At 39.4% G+C, this 19701-nt stretch overlaps 4 protein-coding genes across 4 annotated transcripts; 2 read left to right on the top strand and 2 right to left on the bottom strand.

Annotated features, from left to right (window-relative positions):
- Nucleotides 1–203: 203 nt before the first annotated feature.
- LOC111457130 lies at nt 204–3574 on the bottom strand. Its single transcript, XM_023099285.1, has 4 exons — nt 3287–3574; nt 3060–3142; nt 645–700; nt 204–556 (listed from the first exon to the last, which is right to left on the bottom strand). The coding sequence occupies exons 1-4, from the start codon at nt 3456–3458 to the stop codon at nt 478–480; spliced, it is 390 nt and encodes a 129-aa protein (XP_022955053.1). The 5' UTR covers nt 3459–3574; the 3' UTR covers nt 204–477.
- A 1289-nt stretch (nt 3575–4863) lies between these two features.
- On the top strand, nt 4864–6015 carry LOC111457129 (mitogen-activated protein kinase kinase 9-like). Its single transcript, XM_023099284.1, has one exon. It carries the CDS (start codon nt 4924–4926, stop codon nt 5854–5856), a length of 933 nt encoding a protein of 310 aa, XP_022955052.1. The 5' UTR covers nt 4864–4923; the 3' UTR covers nt 5857–6015.
- Nucleotides 6016–9542: 3527 nt separating this feature from the next.
- On the top strand, nt 9543–13628 carry LOC111457127 (dihydropyrimidine dehydrogenase (NADP(+)), chloroplastic-like). Its single transcript, XM_023099281.1, has 7 exons — nt 9543–9975; nt 10279–10542; nt 10616–10786; nt 11821–11933; nt 12017–12203; nt 13138–13247; nt 13326–13628. The coding sequence occupies exons 1-7, from the start codon at nt 9703–9705 to the stop codon at nt 13480–13482; spliced, it is 1275 nt and encodes a 424-aa protein (XP_022955049.1). The 5' UTR covers nt 9543–9702; the 3' UTR covers nt 13483–13628.
- Nucleotides 13629–14498: 870 nt separating this feature from the next.
- On the bottom strand, nt 14499–18771 carry LOC111457126 (NF-X1-type zinc finger protein NFXL1). Its single transcript, XM_023099280.1, has 2 exons — nt 18519–18771; nt 14499–18207 (listed from the first exon to the last, which is right to left on the bottom strand). The coding sequence occupies exon 2, from the start codon at nt 18202–18204 to the stop codon at nt 14893–14895; it is 3312 nt and encodes a 1103-aa protein (XP_022955048.1). The 5' UTR covers nt 18205–18207; nt 18519–18771; the 3' UTR covers nt 14499–14892.
- Nucleotides 18772–19701: the final 930 nt, after the last annotated feature.

Here is a 19701-nt window from a genome sequence, read left to right as displayed (position 1 = left end):
AAGATTTTTTTTTTTTTTTTTTTTTGTCCTCCTCTTACATCTAACGGTGTAGAACTACCAACCACATCGACCATATCGACCCTGAATAATTTCTACTAAGCAACCGACCATAAAACGAGCATCATAAAGCAAGGCCATAGAGAACTAAAGCTAGAACGGTCTAGATTTCTTCATAAAGCACAAACCAAAACCACAAGATCATCTACTTAAAAATTTGATTTATTCTCATTAATCCAACGGCAGTGACTCTATGATGAGGTACAAAATCATATCTACCTTCGCTTTTCAGTTGTAGTAAAAGGCAAAAAGAAAAAAAAAAGTTTGTCCATAGAGCTTAAAACTTGACCAAGCTAAACCAGCAAAGTTATGGTGTTCTAATAATGTTATACTTCTCATACTCGAGTACAAACAAAGATTCAAGTATTGAAATGATCAAAACCATTACCACATGTAACAGGATTTCACACTTCCTGAAATCTACTGCTCTTTGTATCTCTTTTCTACCTCCTCCAATCTTTCAATCTCTTGGTTATACTTGCAAATGCGATAGATACACCTGCATGCATATGGTAGATGGCAGTTTAGACTGTAAGAAGCTGACACGAGAAAAAACTTCGACCGAAAAGGGTTTCGTTGTATCATACCAGTAGAGGAGGCATGCACAAACACATAGAATCACGTTCCTCTGAGCTTTATAGTTCTGTATAATAAACATTACTGGTAAGGGTTGGGAGCAAGTAAAGAAGAGCAAAGAATAGCATATTAGAGAGCAGGGAGGGGAGGCAATTCTGTTTGTTCACCATAGATAAAAAGGATAGACAAGCAGCCTCGCAATCTGTAACGATTTTGAATTCATGCTAGCAGATATGGTCCTTTTTGGACTTTTCCTCAAGGTTTTTAAAACGCGTCTGCTAAGGAGAGGTTTCCATACCCTTATAAACAATGTTTCGTTCTCCTCCCCTAACATATGTAGGATCTCATAATCTACTCCCTTTGGGGCCAGCGTCTTCACTGGCACTCATTTCCTTCTCCAATTGACGCGGGTTCTCACACAATCACTGCATTATAGCAAGCACAGTCCTACGGGTATCATTTTCAGGTTGAGATCAGAGATATTGATCCTGCAATTTTTTTTTTCAAAAATAATGTTGATTTTTTTTTTCTCTTTTTTATACAAAGAATGGAAATTGAGGTGGTTTTATGTGAATTTATTGCATAGGCACGTTCAAGTTCCCTATTGTCCCCATTTTCTTGTCTTTTTTTTTCCTGCCCCCATAGTTACTGCCATCCTTACTGGGATTTGGGTTTCTTTTCATAGATTGCAGAAGGGGGGAAACCTATTATATTGCTTATAAGGAAACATATTCATTGTGGGTTTTTTTTTTTTCAGATTGCATATATAACAGAAAACCTATCTATGTGAGGGATTTAATTAGATTGCAGAGAAGAGAAATAATCCACACTAATATTGTGACAGCCCAAGCCCACCACTAGCAGATATTGTCTGCTTTAGCTTGTTACATATCACCGTTAGTCTCACGGTTTTAAAATGCGTCGGCTTAGGAAAGGTTTCCACACCCTTATAAAGAATACTTTGTTTCTTCCCCCTTCAACCGATGTGGGATCTCACAGTCCACCCCCTTCGTGGCCCAACTTCCTTATTGGCACTCATTGTCTTCTTCAATCCCCTTCGAGGCCCAACTTCTTTATTGGCACTCATTGTCTTCTTCAATCGACGTGGGATCTCACAAATATTGTGGGGTTTTCCGGATTGCATATGAGAGAAAAATAACCCAATTTATATTGTGACTGAGGATTCATGCTGCAAAGTGCAGAGAGAGCTGGGTTTTCAAATCGTAGAAAGAAAGAACATCTTTCCATGTTGTGGGTCGTGATATTTTTATATATATAAAAAAGAAAGGATTTCTCAGGGAAATAATAATCATATAGAAAGATGTTTTCATACCTCACCAGAAATTGCAACACATTCCCAATTATTTTGAGTTCCATATCGATTCCATTCTAATTTACCTTTTCTTTCCAACTCACCCACCCACCCCACTACAGTCCACCTTCTTATTTTGACAAGCAAATCTTTGGCACCAACGTCGTTGTTCACCAACTTCTACCCACTACCTAATCATCCAGATGATATCCTACTATCTCGAACACGATATTTGATTTTCTAATGATTTGGACGTAAACCATCATATCATTTCCACTCCACCGCCCAACCCTGTTTATTCTCCAATTAAATCATATGAAAATGATATTCTCCATCATAAAACCTGTAAGCCCACTGCTAACCGATGTTAGCAAAAACCTGTAAGCCCACTGCTAACCGATATTATTTGCTAACAGATTCACATACTACTGTTAGATGAACACGACTCTCCACAATGCTATGATATTGTCCACTTTGAGCATAAGTTCTCATGGCTTTGCTTTGGGCTTCCCCAAAAAGCCTCAAATCAATGGAGATAGTATTCTTTGTTTATAAACCCATGATCATTCCCTAAATTAGTCGATGTGGGACTTTCATCATCCAACAACTACAACATAGAATAGTGTGGGTAGAATCATAAACTAAAAAGAGTCGTTCCAACACTTCAATCCTTTTCTCTCCAAAAAGTTTGAAGGACTCTATCACTTGAACGAGAAGGAATGTTCATCGGTAGAATCATGATCAAGCACAGTAGGAAAATGGAAGAATGGAACATGGGGTAGCAACAGGAATAAGGAATGTGAAAACTGTAATATGAAACAATACTGTGAAGATCACCAGAGTTCATGACTATAGACAAGACAACGTGGTCCAATTATGCATTCTCCATCCTTGAACGATACCTCAATAGGTTAGTTACTAAATCCTTTAGTTTTGCGCTATGCATCCACATTTCATCAATCTCTAATCCGTTAAAATTCTAACAATTGCTAGCGTTGACGAAATTAAACAGTTTAATCATCTAATCCACGGGCTTCAAAACAATCTAATGCATCATTGAGCACTAACTAAATAATAAGACAAATTATAACCGCAACTTGAGATTAGTACTTACGGTTTTCTCATATCGATCTCTCTCAGAAGCAGTGCATATCTCAGATGTGCACTTCAACCGATGCTCATTCTTCCAGTATATATCTACACAGTACAACCAGAAACTTCAGAAATAAAAGTCCGATCTCAGGTCGCAGCCAAGATTAGCATAACATCGGCCACCAGGTTGCGATTTACAACAATCAAAAACCAAAGTTGAAGAATAGCAGCAAGTAAAAGGGCAAAAACCTAGAATCTGAAAGCCGGCGAAGGGCACGACGAAGAGTGCAGGTTGAAGAATGAGTGAAATCAGAGAGACGATGCGTTTCTTGAGCAGCTTGGGTGAAGGAATCGTCAGCAGAATGGCGACGGCAACCTCCACCGCCACCGTATAAGCCAATAGCACCCACTGCAACGCCATTTTCGATCAAATGCCTTGCTTCTTCTCTTTGTCTTCGACGCCCTCTTTCTTCTCCCTCGGTCCAATTTTCTTTTTCCTTTTATTTTTGCTTTTCTTAGTAAAGAAGAAATAAATATAATTAAGCCTAAATTACAATTACTTAAATCTAAATTTTAATATTTAATAAAAAATTTAAATATATCATTAAGAAAAAGCTATCCAATCATTAATTAGAAAAATGTATTATTTTTTGTCAGCTCATTCCACACATAAAACAATACATTTTCATATTTTTTCGTTTTTACCTACGTGGCAATTTTGTATTTTTCATGTTTTTTTTTAAGTTAATTATTATTTTTTATGTTTTTTTATACTTTATTATAATTTTAAATGAAAGAAAGAAAAAAAAGCTGGGCCTTGAATTATTTGGTCACATGTACTAAGTGGTTGGCTAGCTTAATAACTATTTTGTTTGTTGAGTTTTTGTATAAATTATTAATTAAAATAATTTTATACAAATATAATTTTTTTTTTAATTTTCTCAAAATATAATTGATATATTATGATAAAATATGAATGTAAATTTTAAATAAAAACACGAACTAAACTTATTTTTGAATAACCATTTACCTACGATATTAATTAATTATCATATAGCTACGTAGTTGTCACATTAAAATAGTCAAAACTTTATGTAAGTTATTTGTCAACCTGAGCATAACATGTCAAGAGTTGGAATCTTCATCCTCGTGTTATTGATAGAGATGTTCATGAGCTGTGTAACAACCTACGCTCACCGCTAGTAGATATTGTCCTTTTTGAACTTTCTCTTTCGGACTTCCCCTCAAGGCTTTAAATGGTATTAGAGGCAGACACCGAACGATGTGTCGGCCTTCTTACTGTTACCCGAAAGGGGATAGACACGAGGCAGTGTGCCAATAAGAACGCTAGGCCCCAAAGGGCGGTAGATTTGGTGGCGGTCCTATATCGATTGGAGAAAGGAACGAGTGTCAGTGAAAATGTTGGGGCCTAAAGGGGGTGGATTAGATATCTCACATTGGTTGAAGGGAAGCCCGAGAAAAAGTCTTAAGAGAAAAATGTCTGCTAGCGGTGGGCTTGAGTTGCGGAGACTGCGGAGACTGTAACCTAAAATTTTTCTTTTCCTATTCTTGCTGCCCAAATTAAATTTGGAATGAATTTTAATTTCGTATTCAAGAAATGTGTAGATTTTAAAAATATTGAATATAGACCAAAAATTAAAAATTAAAGAAATTGTTATATTTTTTTAAAATAATAATTTAACCTAAATTATAAGCGTGGTTAATTTAATTTTATTTTAATTAAAAAGACACCCGTCCTGCATGTAGAAAAGGGCCCCACAATCGTCTACGTCCTGGCAGCTTCCATTTAAGCAAATCCGTTTCCCATCACTTTTATCTGAACACAGAAACCAGAACTCCACTATCAACAATACTCTCCATCTCTTATGGCTCTGGTTCGTGATCGCCGCCAGTTGAAACTCCGCCTCCCGGACCTCTCCGACTGCGGTCCCCGCTTCCCCCTCCCCCTCCCACCCTCCTCTGCCCCTGCCATCTCCTCCGCCGACCTCGAAAAGCTCCAAGTCCTCGGGCACGGCAACGGCGGCACAGTCTACAAAGTCCGCCACAAGCGAACCTCCAACATCTACGCTTTCAAGGTCGTCCACGGCGACGGCGATCCCACCGTTCGCCGCCAGGTTTTCAGAGAGATGGAGATTCTCCGCCGTACGGACTCTCCTTACGTCGTGAAATGCCATGGAATCGTCGAGAAGCCGTCTGGAGATGTCACGATTTTGATGGAGTATATGGATCGAGGATCGCTTGATACGCTCTTGAAGAAGAATACCACGCTGTCAGAGTCCACGCTCGCTCACGTATCGCGTCAGGTTCTTAATGGCCTTCACTACCTTCACTCTCATAAAATCATTCATCGCGATATTAAACCGTCGAATCTCTTGGTGAATAAGAATATGGAGGTTAAGATTGCCGATTTTGGAGTTAGTAAAATCATGTGTAGGACTCTGGATGCTTGCAATTCCTACGTCGGAACCTGCGCTTATATGAGTCCGGAGCGGTTCGATCCAGAGACTTACGGCGGAAATTACAACGGTTACGCCGGAGACATATGGAGTTTAGGCCTTACTCTTCTGGAACTCTATTTAGGCCATTTTCCTTTTCTTCCGCGTGGTCAGAGACCGGATTGGGCGACTCTGATGTTTGCGATTTGCTTTGATGAGCCGCCGACGCTGCCGGAGGATGCGTCAGAGGAGTTTCGAAGCTTCGTCCAGAGTTGTTTGCAGAAGGAATCGAGCAAGAGATGGACGGCGGCGCAATTATTAACGCATCCGTTTGTAAGTAAGGAATCGAGATCCGATCGGTGAATCGGGTGAGAAAGTGGTGGATTGAAGGATTCGAATCACTGGTGGTTTAAAGGTCCGTCCAATTTCTGAGATCTGTAATAAACTTGCCGATTTCGGATGAACTTTTGTATATAGTTCTTTTTCTTCCTTCAATCAATCTGAATCTTTATCTATAGCGTCTCTCTGAATCTCCAATCAGTCTAATCCTAATCCGCTGCTTAATTTCGGAGAATTTTTGTAGCTTTCTGATTTAAAAATTTCTCGATTCAGAAAAGATCAGTTCATTTTTCAATGACGAACACGAAAAAGATCGAGAGACTCTTGATTTGAGCCTCCATCATCCATTTTTTCTCTACGTGTTCTTGTTGAAATTGAAATCAATTTGACCAATCGGTTTATTAAAAGGTAAAATACAACTTTTGGAATCAAATTTCGTGAAGTTCGAACCAATAATCTCCAAACCAGCAATAGAGCTTCTCTTTTTTTTTTTCTTTTTTTTTTTAAATTTTATTTTAATTATAGGATGAACAAATATTTCCCTAATCCCTTTCTTAATGTATATATCTATTTTAAAATATTAAGTATCATATATTTAATTTTATAATGACCAGCTACCTAATATTTTTTTTGGTAATAAAATATTCATATAGTTGAGATTTTATATACTTTACTATATATATATTGTTAATTAAGATATAGATACTTTTTTTGAAAAGCATATGAGAATGTCTCTGTTTAATAATGAGTGGATTTAACTATTTATTTGAGATTATAGTCTCTAAACCAAGACGTTCTTTCTTATACTGCTTACATAACCTATAATCTAAACTATAACACCAACTTGTAACGCTCGCTTGTTAAGGAACTCGATGAACGGTCGCTAATATAGATTAATTTTTACAGAAAACATTTTATATTTTAGAATTAGTTAAACGGAAGCCACCATAATTTGCAGATAGGATATCAAGTAGATAACACCGAGTTTGGTTGTTAGGTTAGACAACATAATTATATATTTTACGATGAAGGAACCCCACGAAGCGACTATATTGAAAAGAAAATGGGGATGTTCGTCATTATTTAATAAGAATTATTTAAATTGAAAAATTTTACAACTCGAACAATTGGATCGAGTCTAAAAAATATCCTAATTCAACACAGTGACACCCGACATTACAACAATTAGATATTTAATATGTCGCATAATTTTAATATATCTTAAATAAAAATCATTCCTTAATTTTTTCGACTTATGTTTTAAAAAATTTTATTTACGTTTATTTATTCTCATATTTTGAAATATATTTAAATTTTAAAAATAATAATTCAACCTTTTTTTCGTTGGATAATTGTAAAGTTGTAAGACAATAATAAGTATACGACATTTTATTGGCATTAATTCCTCTTTTGTCCCTTTCATTAAAAGTTGAATATTCCTAAACTTATTTTCTTCCTCTTACACAAAACTTAGCTGTCTTGGAGGGTAAAAAGGGAAATTGGAAAGGTTAAAATTAAAATGAATTAAAAAAGAAAGAATTACGGAAAATGACAAAAATAAATTTAATATAATATCTACTTACCGATGTGAAGGGTGCATGAATCTCAACTTAACTTTTCGACGCCACGTTTCGATAAAAATATAATTTTATTTATATAAAAAATAAAATTTCCCATTTTATTTTCTTTTATATTTTTATTTTATTTTACCTAAATAAATATTGATTTTCAACTCAGTGAGAATTTAGTTTTGAATTTGTTCGTTCCGATATTAATTTAACTGAAACAAAATTCCGCTCTCCACCTCTCCGTCTAATGAAGAGTAATGGGTAGGAATACAAAATATAATTCCCATCCCTATTTAGTTAATAAAAAGAAATTTGCTCAACATTTTCATATGGGTTAGATGAATATCCCGTCCTAACATTAAAAAATATATATATATTATTATTAAAAGATAATTTTTGGAGAGTACATAGAAAATACATAAAGTTTGGACATATAAACGTACATTGTCATATGAGTTAGATGAATATCCCGTCCTAACATTAAAAAATATATTATATTATTATTAAAAGATAATTTTTTGAGAGTACATCGAAAATACATAAAGTTTGGACATATAAACGTACATTGTCATATGGGTTAGATGAATATTCCGTCCTAACATTAAAAAATATATTATATTATTATTAAAAGATAATTTTTTGAGAGTACATCGAAAATACATAAAGTTTGGACATATAAACGTACATTGTCATATGGGTTAGATGAATATCCCGTCCTAACATTAAAAAATATATATATATTATTAAAAGATAATTTTTGGAGAGTACATAGAAAATACATCAAGTTTGGACATATAAACGTGGGAGTATTAAATTGGATTTTTTTGCATTTTTAAATTCTTCAAATATTTTGGGGTGGGCCAACTGTCGAAACCACTATTGGGTTGTCGTTTTATTAAGTTTCTTCGACACGAAACGACATGAAGTTTTTTTCATTGTTTGAAATTTCAGCCACCAATACTACTGGTTTATTATTATTATTATTATTTATTTATTTACGACAACGATATTTTTATTTTTATTACGAAAAATATATTTTTATTACAAATTTCAGATAAGATTCTAGTAATACATGATTTATTATTTTTAAAATTACCTATAATTTTTTCGTAAAATATATGATTATTTAAACTCTCGTAAATGGGCCAGCCCACGTTAGAAAATTCTGCTTACAAACGGGCCTATTGGCCCACAAATAACCATGTGAAGTCTGCTAGAGAGTCAGGTCCGGCTCAATTTCTCGTAGTTCTCGGACGACTCGACTCGACAGAATCAATGAGTTTTTCAACACTCGAAGGTAGCTACTCAATCAATTAGTTATGGAATACTCTATGATATTAACGATAGTAATGATATCGATCGTGACCTTGATACGGAGCTCGTCATCCGCAGTTTATTTTCCATCTATAGCCATAACAAATTTTTATGGTTTTCTTTGGACTTTTACTTCACTTCTCCTAAAGGTTTTAAAACGTGTCTATTATGGAGAGGGCCTAACCCTACTCCGATCAATGCCTCACATCGTTCGGTGACTGCCTCTGTTACCATTTATAACAGCTCAAACTCACCGATAGCAAATATTGTCTTCTTTGGACTTCTATAGTTGTATTAGAGCCAGTCACCAAGCGGTGCGAGGCGCTGACCGGAGTAAGACTGGACCCTCTCCATAGTAGACGCTCTTCAAAACTTTGAGGGGGAAGTTCGGAAGAGAAAACCTTAAGAGAACAATATCTGCTTGCGGTGGGTTTGGACTATTACCAAACTAACGATGACACTAAATCCCATGGTGTGGACTGTGAGATCCCAAATTGATTAGAGAGAGGAACAAATTATTATCTATAATCGTGTGAAAACTTCTCACATCTTAATCCCTTGAAAGGAAAATCTGAAAGAGAATAATAACACTAGCTCATCTACAACTCGATGCACATAAATTATGACAACACATTGATAATTTACTTGGAATACGAGTCATAAAACAAAAACAAAGACCAAATAGTTGTACGAAGTTAAACTTTGTTTTGTTTTGTTTTGTTTTGTTTTGTTTTTTTCAATTAATAAATATTACAAATTAATTCTCAGGAAATAGGGGGAGTGGTTAACTTATTATCCCTTAATTACCTAAATATTCACCTGTGGATTGTTAATTCGATCATCATTCATTATTATAAAATTCATTAATATTCTGAATCCAAAAGCAACCAGACGAGGACGATTCTTCCTGCCCCATCTTCTTGATCGAATATTACCTCAGATTCACTCACCTATCTTTTCTTGTGAATCACTGCTGGTTTCTTCATCCATGGCGTCGTTGAATTTCACCCAAATCAGAAACAAAAACCCAATTTCCGACCTCACTCTGACTCGGTCTCAGACGGGTTTGGCTCGTCGGACTCGAGTTGGGTTCAAAGTGGTTGCCGCCGGTGAGTCTCCGGTGGAGCCCGATCTCAGTGTGACTGTCAATGGGTTGCACATGCCCAACCCGTTCGTAATCGGTTCCGGTCCTCCCGGAACGAACTATACGGTTATGAAGAGGGCATTCGATGAAGGGTGGGGGGCTGTGATCGCCAAAACTGTAAGCTCTGTCCCCTTTGATTCTGTTTGGTTACTGAGAAAATCGATGGGAAAGTTGTAAGACATTACAGGGAATGTTTTGATCTTAGTTCATCCATTTTCAATTCTGCAAATCTGGTTCTGTTCTTGAGCTTTTACTGTGATCTTGAACATTTAGAACATAAGGAATGGATCTCAGTGCAATTAAGAGAATGTTTAGATTAGGAATATGATAATTGTTTGAAGTGTTTGGCTATAGGCTCCTGGTTCTGCTATCATCCATGGCTTACATATCCATCTCATGATATCATTTTTCATCTGTTAGGTGTCATTAGATGCAGCTAAGGTTATAAATGTTACTCCACGATATGCTCGGCTTCGAGCGGATTCGAATGGTTCGGGAAAAGGGCAGATTATAGGGTGGGAGAACATTGAATTGATAAGTGATAGACCTCTTGAAACTATGTTGAAAGAGTTTAAGCAGTTGAAGGAGGAGTATCCTGATAGGATTCTTATTGCTTCAATCATGGAGGAGTATAATAAAGCTGCTTGGGAAGAACTTATCGATCGAGTCGAACAAACTGGAGTTGTAAGATTACTGTCTATGGATTTTCTCCCAAGAACATGTTCTTTTGATTCATTATGTATGTTTCTTTCTTCAGGATGCATTTGAAATCAATTTCTCGTGCCCTCATGGCATGCCTGAACGGAGAATGGGCGCTGCGGTCGGGCAGGATTGCGCGCTTTTGGAAGAGGTTTGTGGATGGATAAATGCTAAAGCTACAATCCCTGTGTGGGCTAAAATGACTCCCAATATCACTGACATTGCACAGGTACTCTTGCTCTCCCTCAGCTGTGTTTATCTATGTTATGCGACCAATTCTTTTGTTGACCCAAGCCCACTACTAGTCGATATTGTCCTCTTTAGATTTTCCCTTTAGGGCTTCCATTCAAGGTTTTTAAAATGTGTATGCTAGGGAGAGGTTTCCATACCCTTACATAGAATGTTTCGCTCCCCTCTCCCATATGATCTCACAATCTACCCCCATTTGGGATTCAGCGTCCTCACTGGTACTCGTTCCTCTCTCTAATTGATGTGGGATCTCATATTCCACCTCTTCGAGCCCAATGTCCTCGCTGGCACTCGTTCCTCTCTCCAATCGATGTGGGAACTCACAATCCACCCCCTTTGAGCCCAACGTCCTCGCTAGCACACCGCTCGGTGTCTGACTCTGATACCATTTGTAGCAGCTCAAGCCCACCATTAGCAGATATTGCCTTCTTTGGGCTTTCTCTTTCAGGTTTCCCCTCAAGCACACCCTTATACAGAATGCTTTGTTCCCATCTCCAATCGATGTGGGATCTCGCAATCTCACTCCCCTTCGAGGCCCAGCGTCCTCGCTGGCACTCCAATTGATGTGGGATCTCATAATCCACCCCCCTTCAGGCCTAGCGTCCTCGTTGGCACACTGTCAGTGTCTGGCTCTGATACCATTTGTAACAACTCAAACCACCCCTAGCAGATATTGTCCTCTTTGGGCTTTCCCTTTCGGACTTCCCTGGAAGGTTTTTAAAACGCATATGCTAGGGAGCGGTTTCCACACTCTTATAAAGAATATTTCGTTTCCTTCTCCAATCGATGTGGGATCTCACAATAATACAACATACCTATTTGGTGTAACTTGTAACTTCCTAAACAGAAAGCCTTATAAACTTTGCATCTGTACTGAATTTTATATGTTGGAGGAAGAAGTTTTTCGTTAAAATGGCATCTGTTCTATGGTTGCATGTACTAATGCAACTGATGAATTTGCTACTCATTCTCTTGTATGGTATTCATGTAACATAGAATTCTCCTTATATATAGCCTGCAAGGGTGGCTCTGAAATCAGGATGCGAGGGAATAGCGGCCATCAACACGATCATGAGCGTAATGGGAATCGACCTCAAGACCTTACGTCCCGAGCCTTGTGTCGAGGGGTTGGATAATTCAAACTCTTCAATATAGAATGGTTGTGTATTGAATGCATTCAGCTACAATGTTTGATATGCTTCATTGTTAGGTACTCAACTCCTGGAGGCTACTCTTCCAAGGCAGTTCATCCTATTGCTCTTGGTAAAGTGTTGAGCATTGCAAAAATGATGAAGGCAGAGTTCAATGATGCAGACTACTCTCTTTCTGGCATTGGGGGTGTTGAAACCGGTGGAGACGCTGCCGAGTTTATTCTACTCGGAGCTAACTCTGTTCAGGTACGACGAGAAATTGTAGCCTATGATTTGTTTGGTGCGTTTTGAAGCTTTAACATAGTGAGGATTTGTTCATAAATCATAAATTTGGGCATCAATTTTCTGATTTCTGATTAAGAACTAAGAATCACTTCATAACAAGTATTGTTTACATTTCCACTTCGTCTCGTTCACTTCTTAACCGGGAAAGACATCGCAAGCTCGCCGTGAATGATCGAGTCAGAATCAGTGTGAGATTCTATATCGGTTGGAGAAGGGAACGAAGCATTCCTTATAAGGATGTGGAAACCTCTCTCTAATATATGTGTTTTAAAACTTTGAAGGCAAGCCCAGAAGAGAGCCTAAAGAGGACAACGTTTGTTACCGGTAGGCTTGGGCTGTCATAAATGGTATCAGAGCCAGACATCGGGCAGTGTGCCAGCGAGGACGTTTGGGCCCCCAAGGGGGAGTGGATTGTGAGATCCCACATCGGTTGGATAGGGGACGAAACACTCCTTATAAAGTGTGGAAATCTCTCTCTAATAGACGTGTTTTAAAACCTTGAAGGGAAGTCCAGAAGGGAAGCCCAAAGAGGATATCTGCTAGTGGTAGGTTGAGCTGTCACAAATGATATCAGAGTCAGACACCGTGTAGTGTGCTAGTGAGGACGCTTGGGCCCCCAAGAGGGGTAGATTATGAGATCCCACATTGGTTGGAGAGAGGAACGGAGCATTCCTTATAAGGGTGTGGAAGTCTCTCCCTATTAGACCCGTTTGGAGAGAGGAACGGAGCATTCCTTTTAAGGGTGTGGAAGTCTCTCCCTATTAGACCCGTTTTAAAGCCTTGAAGGGAAGCCCAGAAAAGAATAATATCCGCTAGCGGTGGGCTTAGGCTTGGGCTTGGCTGTTACAATCCGTTGCGGTTATTGGTATTATGAGTAAGTTTTGTTGATCTTCAGGTGTGTACTGGAGTGATGATGCATGGGTATGGCCTTGTAAAGAAGCTTTGTGCGGAGCTGAAGGACGTCATGAAACTTCACAACTTCTCATCCATAGAAGATTTCAGAGGGTAAGTTTGCAGTTCTGTGTAGGATACAAGTCGAGTCCCTCGAACGTCGGTTGCATTAATGGATTCTGGATGAAACAGGGCTTCTCTTCCGTATTTCACGACCCACACGGATTTGGTTCGGAGGCAGCGGGAAGCAATCGAGCAGAGAAAAGCTGTGAAGAAAGGGCTGCAATCTGATAAAGATTGGACTGGCGATGGCTTTGTTAAAGAGACAGAGAGTATGGTTTCCAACTGAGCATTGCCATTACAAATGGTGTCTTTATCCCTTCCTTTCTCTTAAAGGGCGACGAATAAGTGTATTACTACAGAACAATTTAGCAAGTATGGTAAACCTTTGTAGATTCATAAATGAAGGAATAATGACAATTTATAATTCTTCCTCGTAAGGCTGAATGCGATTGTCATTTGTTAGGACGAATAATACACTAGTACATATTGTCCGCTTTAACTTATTACGTATTATCATCATCAGCTTTATAATTTTGACTGTCTAGGACAGATCTTTAGGCCATTCTAAGAAATGTTTTATTCGTCTTTCCCGTTATGTGAGATCTCACAATCTTACCCTTTTGGGAGATTAGCATCTCACAATCTTACCCTCTTGGGAGATCAGCGTCTGGGATCTCACAACCTACCCTTGAGGAGCCCAACGTCCTTGTTGGCACACGGCTCGATGTCTAGCTTTGAGCCTCATAGTTTTGACTGTCAGGGACAGGTTTTTAGGCCCTTCTAAGAAATGTTTTATTCGTCTTTCCTGTCGATGTGAGATCTCACAATCTTACCCTCTTGAGAGACCAGCGTCTAGGATCTCACACCTATCCTTGAGGGGCCCTAAAAGTCCAAATTCTCGTTTGGGATCTCATAACCTACCCCTGAGGGGCCCAACGTCCTTGTTGGCACACGACTCAATGTCTAGCTTTAATACCATTTGTAACAGTCAAAATAGTCCAAATCCACCACTACTAGCTATTGTCCATTTTAGCCCATTACGTGTCGCTGTCAGCCTCACGGTTTTAAAATGATGTTAGAGAGGTTTTCATACCCCTTACAAGAAATGCTTTTGAGAGAAGTTTCCATACCCTTACAAGAAAGGTTTCGTTCTCCTCTCTCTCACGTATTTGTTCATCAAATTCTATGCCATTCAACATATAGCTTTGGAAAGTTAAAAGGTAAGAAACCTAAAACAAAATCGAAGTATAGGGTGAAATAGATAGAAGATAAAGGAGGGGGATTCAGCAAGCAATATCAATCTTAGTGCAAAACTTCATATTATTATATGTTCTGAAATACTTGGAACTCAAAACTATGGAAAGAATTAGAACAGATATATCTTCGGTACATAGAGGCCGCATCGGCAGAGCAGCTGGAAAAGATGGCCTTTTGATCTTTATGCCATATCAAACCCTATGGTGTTGTAAAATCTAACATCCTACATCGAATTATTCTCTCAAAAAACATGTATTACCTACAAACTTAGTTTCAAACTCGAACCGCCTCCGAAAACAACACGTTCGAATATAGTGATGAAAAATGAAAAATATAAGGACAGGAAGGCTGCACCAAACATCCAACAGTATTACCTCATGGGGAGTGAGTCTTCTTCACCGTCTACTTTTATTTATCAACTACGGAAGTTTCCATCGTTTCAGTCATAAGCTTTCTCCCAATCATCTGCCACTTCCGACATGTTTGTTTCATTATCTGCTACAACCTGCGTCCCCAAAGAATTCAAACTTCTACTTGTGCCTGATTCAGATCCTGAAGAAGAGGAACGCCCTACTCGACTTCCAGGATTGTGTTCGACAGATTGAGCAGAAGAACTTCCAGAAGATTCGGGGTCTAAAGCGTGCCACCGATTAAGTGAAGCAGGTAGGGGAGCTTCTCTTTTCCATACGGATGCCTGCACGTCGATAGACGGACCAGACCACTCTTCGTCACCCCATGAAGTCTCCTTCCAACTAGAATCCTGAACTACGGCCCTTTTCCATGGATTGCTACTCTTCAATGCTCCACCTTCCTTGTTAGCATTCTCCCCTCCCCAAGCATTTCCATTAGATGATGCGGATGCACCACCATTCTGAAGAAAACTGGCTCCATGATAAGCTGTCCCATGATCCAACCGTCTCATTGCAGTAGCAGCTCGAGCAGGATCGCTGAATACAGCCAACGCATTCTTGTCGTTCAACCATACTAATTCACATTCCCCACCAAATCTCAAGACCAATGCACTTATATCTGCTTCCCGAGGCAAATCTGGAAAAGAAACAACTAGCCTAGGATCCATATCTACTAAAGGATCGTAAGCTGGTGGATGTGGAGTACTTGTGGTCGTCGAGCCCTTAATACCAAGCACCCGAGGCGGAACTTTTGATTTAGGCGTAACATGAATTGCAATGAAACGTTTAGGCTCCCAGCCAACAGAGTTAATTGCAAGCTTCCACCTCTCAGCAATCAGCCTCACAGCATCTCTTTTGTCCTTCGGCATTGGACAGAAAACATGAACTTTAAGGCCACTCATTGCTCCTCTATTCTTTCCCAGGACCAAGAATTTGCATCTCTCCTCCACAGACAATACCCATTTCGAGTCACGTCTGAAGAGGTCTGCAAGCAATTCAGAAGCGGAGCTATCACCGAAGTGAAGCGCATCCAGATTTGGGGGATTGATATCAAAAGCATCAGCAAGAACCCGTTTCCTTTCTAGCTTAGAGCATTCGTCATCACACATCAGCTTTCTCTGTCCTAGAGGAACCTTTTTGCTGGTTGCCTCAATCGGTTGAAGAGGAGCAGGTAATTTTTGGATAATTGAAGCATACAGAGTATCAGTATTAAAACCAGTACCGCTTCCTCCTGCATCGCAAGGAACTGATGCTGTGATTCGGCCACATGAACAAGTGATGATGACAGGGAATTCACATCTCGCATCGGGGCAAGGAGCAGACCGGTGACATGGTGCAGTACATGTATGCCTACAATCTCTTCGAGGAGCACCGCATGTCTGTCCACAGGAAGTTTTCTGACCCGAATCGGATCCAGCAGAGGTGTCACATGGCGGTGGGTGACAAGTTCTGTTGCAGGCATGTATCCCACATTGCCTAGTCTTCCCACATAGCTTGTTGCATCTGATGTCCCTCGAACCGCAAGGAATATTCCTAAGAACTACATGTCCACCAATGCACTCCTTGGCTATTGGAACTGTACAGGGTGGGCAATCACCAAAGTGGCAACTATGTGTAGAGGAGTGGCCGCATGGCTGAGGGACTGAACACGGGAGTTGACACGATGGAGGTGGCGTTCCACAGGGCAATGGTGGAGGAATTGAAGTTTTACCACAAGCACATGTCAAGTCAGTGAAGATTGTTTCGGGACATGGAGAGCAGTGGCCACTGTGACACAGTGATTCACAAGAATGCTGGCCACACCTTAGTTTCTTCCCACACCTCAATACGCAAAAGTGTGGATCCCAGTCTCCTGAATGACTATAGCTCGAGTTCGAAAGAGGACAGCATCTCTCACTGCACCTATGCCTTCCACAATTCTTCTTCCATCCGCAGGGCTTTTCACAAGTGAATATGTCAGTTGGGCTGGAAGTCTTATAGCATTCCACATTTTGAGAGGTCGATCCACATCGGCATTTTTGCACAACTTGAACCAAGCAAGGTGCACAATCCCCAGCATGACAGACATCCTTACAACGATGCTTCCCACAAGGTAATAGTTTCTCACAGAGCTCAGAACATACTGGGATCGGGTCCAAACAACTTGTCCGCTCCTTCTGCAATGGCGTTTTCCCACAATAGCATGTTTTAATCATGTCCGGTACTAGAACACAACCTCCACACGGTCCTGGGTGACAAATTTCACTGCAGAAATGATTCCTGCAATTAAGAATCTTCCCGCAAATCAAACTACAGGGGAAAACGCCATCTTCTGCATTTACTTCACCCTTCAAAGTTATGCTTCCACAAAGAACAAGCTCTTTCTTTTTCTTACAAAAGCAAGAGGCACTAATTAGAACCTGACAAGAATCACATGGACCCAAATGGCATATTTTTTCACACCGGTGATGTCCACAGTCAAGAAGTTTTTCACATCGCTGACCACAAGTTAAAGTGGATTTTCTATCTGAACAGCGTGTCGTTATCAACTTCTTGCCACAAGGGCATAAACGAGGCGGAGCAAATGCCTTGCAAGGAGGGCAGGGACCAGGATGGCACTGCAAGACACAATTATGGGGGCAAAGATTCTCCTTACTTCCACCTGCAATCAGCATCTCCCGATCAAGTGGCTTGCCACAAGGTTCGCCGCACGAATGAGGCGTCAAATACAAATCAGACTGGGGCTCCTGCCTTTTCCCACAGAAACAAACATAACGAATTTCCTTTGAGGATGTAAGCTGCACAGACTGGCATCCAGGACAACGCCAATTTAACCCCTGATTCTTCTCAGCTACCAAGTCGGTAGAAGTGGGCGCTCTAGCCCATTTCTTGATGCAAGTTAAATGAAAAATGCAGAAGCAGCTTGAACAAGACCATATAGGTGCAGATCTCCGCACCATATCATAACAAATCATACACTCAACAGTGCCCTTCGTTAATTTTTCCTGAATTTCATGAACAAGCTGAGGCAAATTGGAGTTTCTCAACTCCTTTACACCCTGATCCCCACTTTTCTCCTTATCTTTTTCCTTGTCTTTTCTTTGATTCCTTCGAGGACCCATGTGAACCCTTGGACCATGATTACCTCCGTCTCGATTAACTGGATGCGGACTAGAATTTAACTCTCGCCCATCGCGATTATCGCTCAAATCGACATTCAATGGCTGGTTCACATGAGTAGCCGTCGTCGTAGTCGTAGTAGTAGTCGTAGTCGTGGATCCTCTCGGTACCCACGTTTGTCGAGCACTTGATGCGGGAAACCTAAGCCTGTCCTTTCGCACATTTCGGACATGCGAGCTCATATTCTGCAATAGAAAAATCAGATAAACGAACAAAAGGAGTTAATCAACAAATAAACATCGATCGAAACACCAACCAGTTATCATCGCAATACTAAGTGGGGAAAACGATTCCATAAACGACGATGAATTCGCAGAAGAGATCAAAATCAACAGGAAACAAAAAAACCCTAGCGCAGAATCATACAAACAAAAATCGAAAAGGGAAACCCCCCAATCCTCTTACAACAATAAAAAACGAAATCAACGAAGAAGAACACCAACAGAGAGAGAGAAAGAATGACAAGAATAGAAAAGCGAGATGATGATGAAGATACCTGATGGAACGAACTCCGAAATGGCGAAGAAGGCAGGAGGGGGATGATTGATGTCCTCCTCTAGATGTTCTGATCAGATGAAGAAGAAGAAGAAATTGTGGCGATTTGTGATGTGGATTGCGATGAAGATGAAGTGCTTTGATTTGAGTTTTGAGTTCGAATTTTGAAGTTGGGTGTGAGAGAAGAAGATGGGGAATGGAGTTCCTGGGAAAGAGGGAGAAGGGAAGGCGATAAATGAGGTCAGAGATTGGTTCCAGCGATTTATAGGGAAGCGAGTGGCTTCGCATTCCCTTGGGGCTTAAGGAAATGGTCCCCCCTCCCCCACCGGCTTTCTTTCCTATGCTTGGTCCGCACTCGCTCATACTCTTATTTATTTATTTATTTATTTATTTATTATATTCCCAAATAAATAAATAAATATATATATATATTAATATCGTGTGTAATTCATAGGTTCAAATCTCGATATCCTCATATTCGGTCGAACGGTAATAAGTAGTTTCGTAAGTGTAATGGAACAAGTTTCAATTGAGCACCTATTGACGCGTTTCGAAGCACCTTCGAGTGTGCGTTTTAGTTTTTGAATGTGTAGTTCAGCATCATTTTAGCTAAAATAATGACGAAAATAGGATCTGAATTCACCGTTAGTCCGTTTAGCTCATTTCAATTGGGGATTGCTCTCGTGGGTTGGAGTTGGGAAGGCATCTATGCTTTAAAGAGTTGTCTTCAATTTCGAAGCTCGAGAATGAAGGTTCTAACCTCAAGCAAGCATCGAAGGAATCAATTTAATGCTAGTGTAATCGAAAATTTAAAATTTATGTTTCGATAAAAAAAAATCCAAATTTTATGAATTTTAAATTTTAATTAATATTTCTATTTCTTAAAGGCTTATTTACGATCTTTTTATCTAAATTAATTTGAAATAATGTTAATATGGTTGATAATTAAATATTATATTTTCACCTTACTTAAAAATTTTAAAAAATAATGTTATTTAAGAGTTTATTAATTGCTTTGTTTAGGATTACTTTGGGCCTAAAGCCCATTACTTTCAAGGTTTTACTTATGGGCTTGAAGCCCAACTCTATGTGATTTAATTTAGAATAATGGATGGAAAAAAAATTAAATAGGCATTGTGGAATAATTTTTAAAAATAGCTCCTAAACCCCCCCCCCCCCCCCCC

The sequence above is a fragment of the Cucurbita moschata genome, unplaced genomic scaffold (assembly GCF_002738365.1).
Source record: "Cucurbita moschata cultivar Rifu unplaced genomic scaffold, Cmos_1.0 Cmo_Scf00019, whole genome shotgun sequence".
Taxonomy (NCBI): domain Eukaryota; kingdom Viridiplantae; phylum Streptophyta; class Magnoliopsida; order Cucurbitales; family Cucurbitaceae; genus Cucurbita; species Cucurbita moschata.
This window is presented reverse-complemented; position numbering and strand designations above follow the sequence as displayed.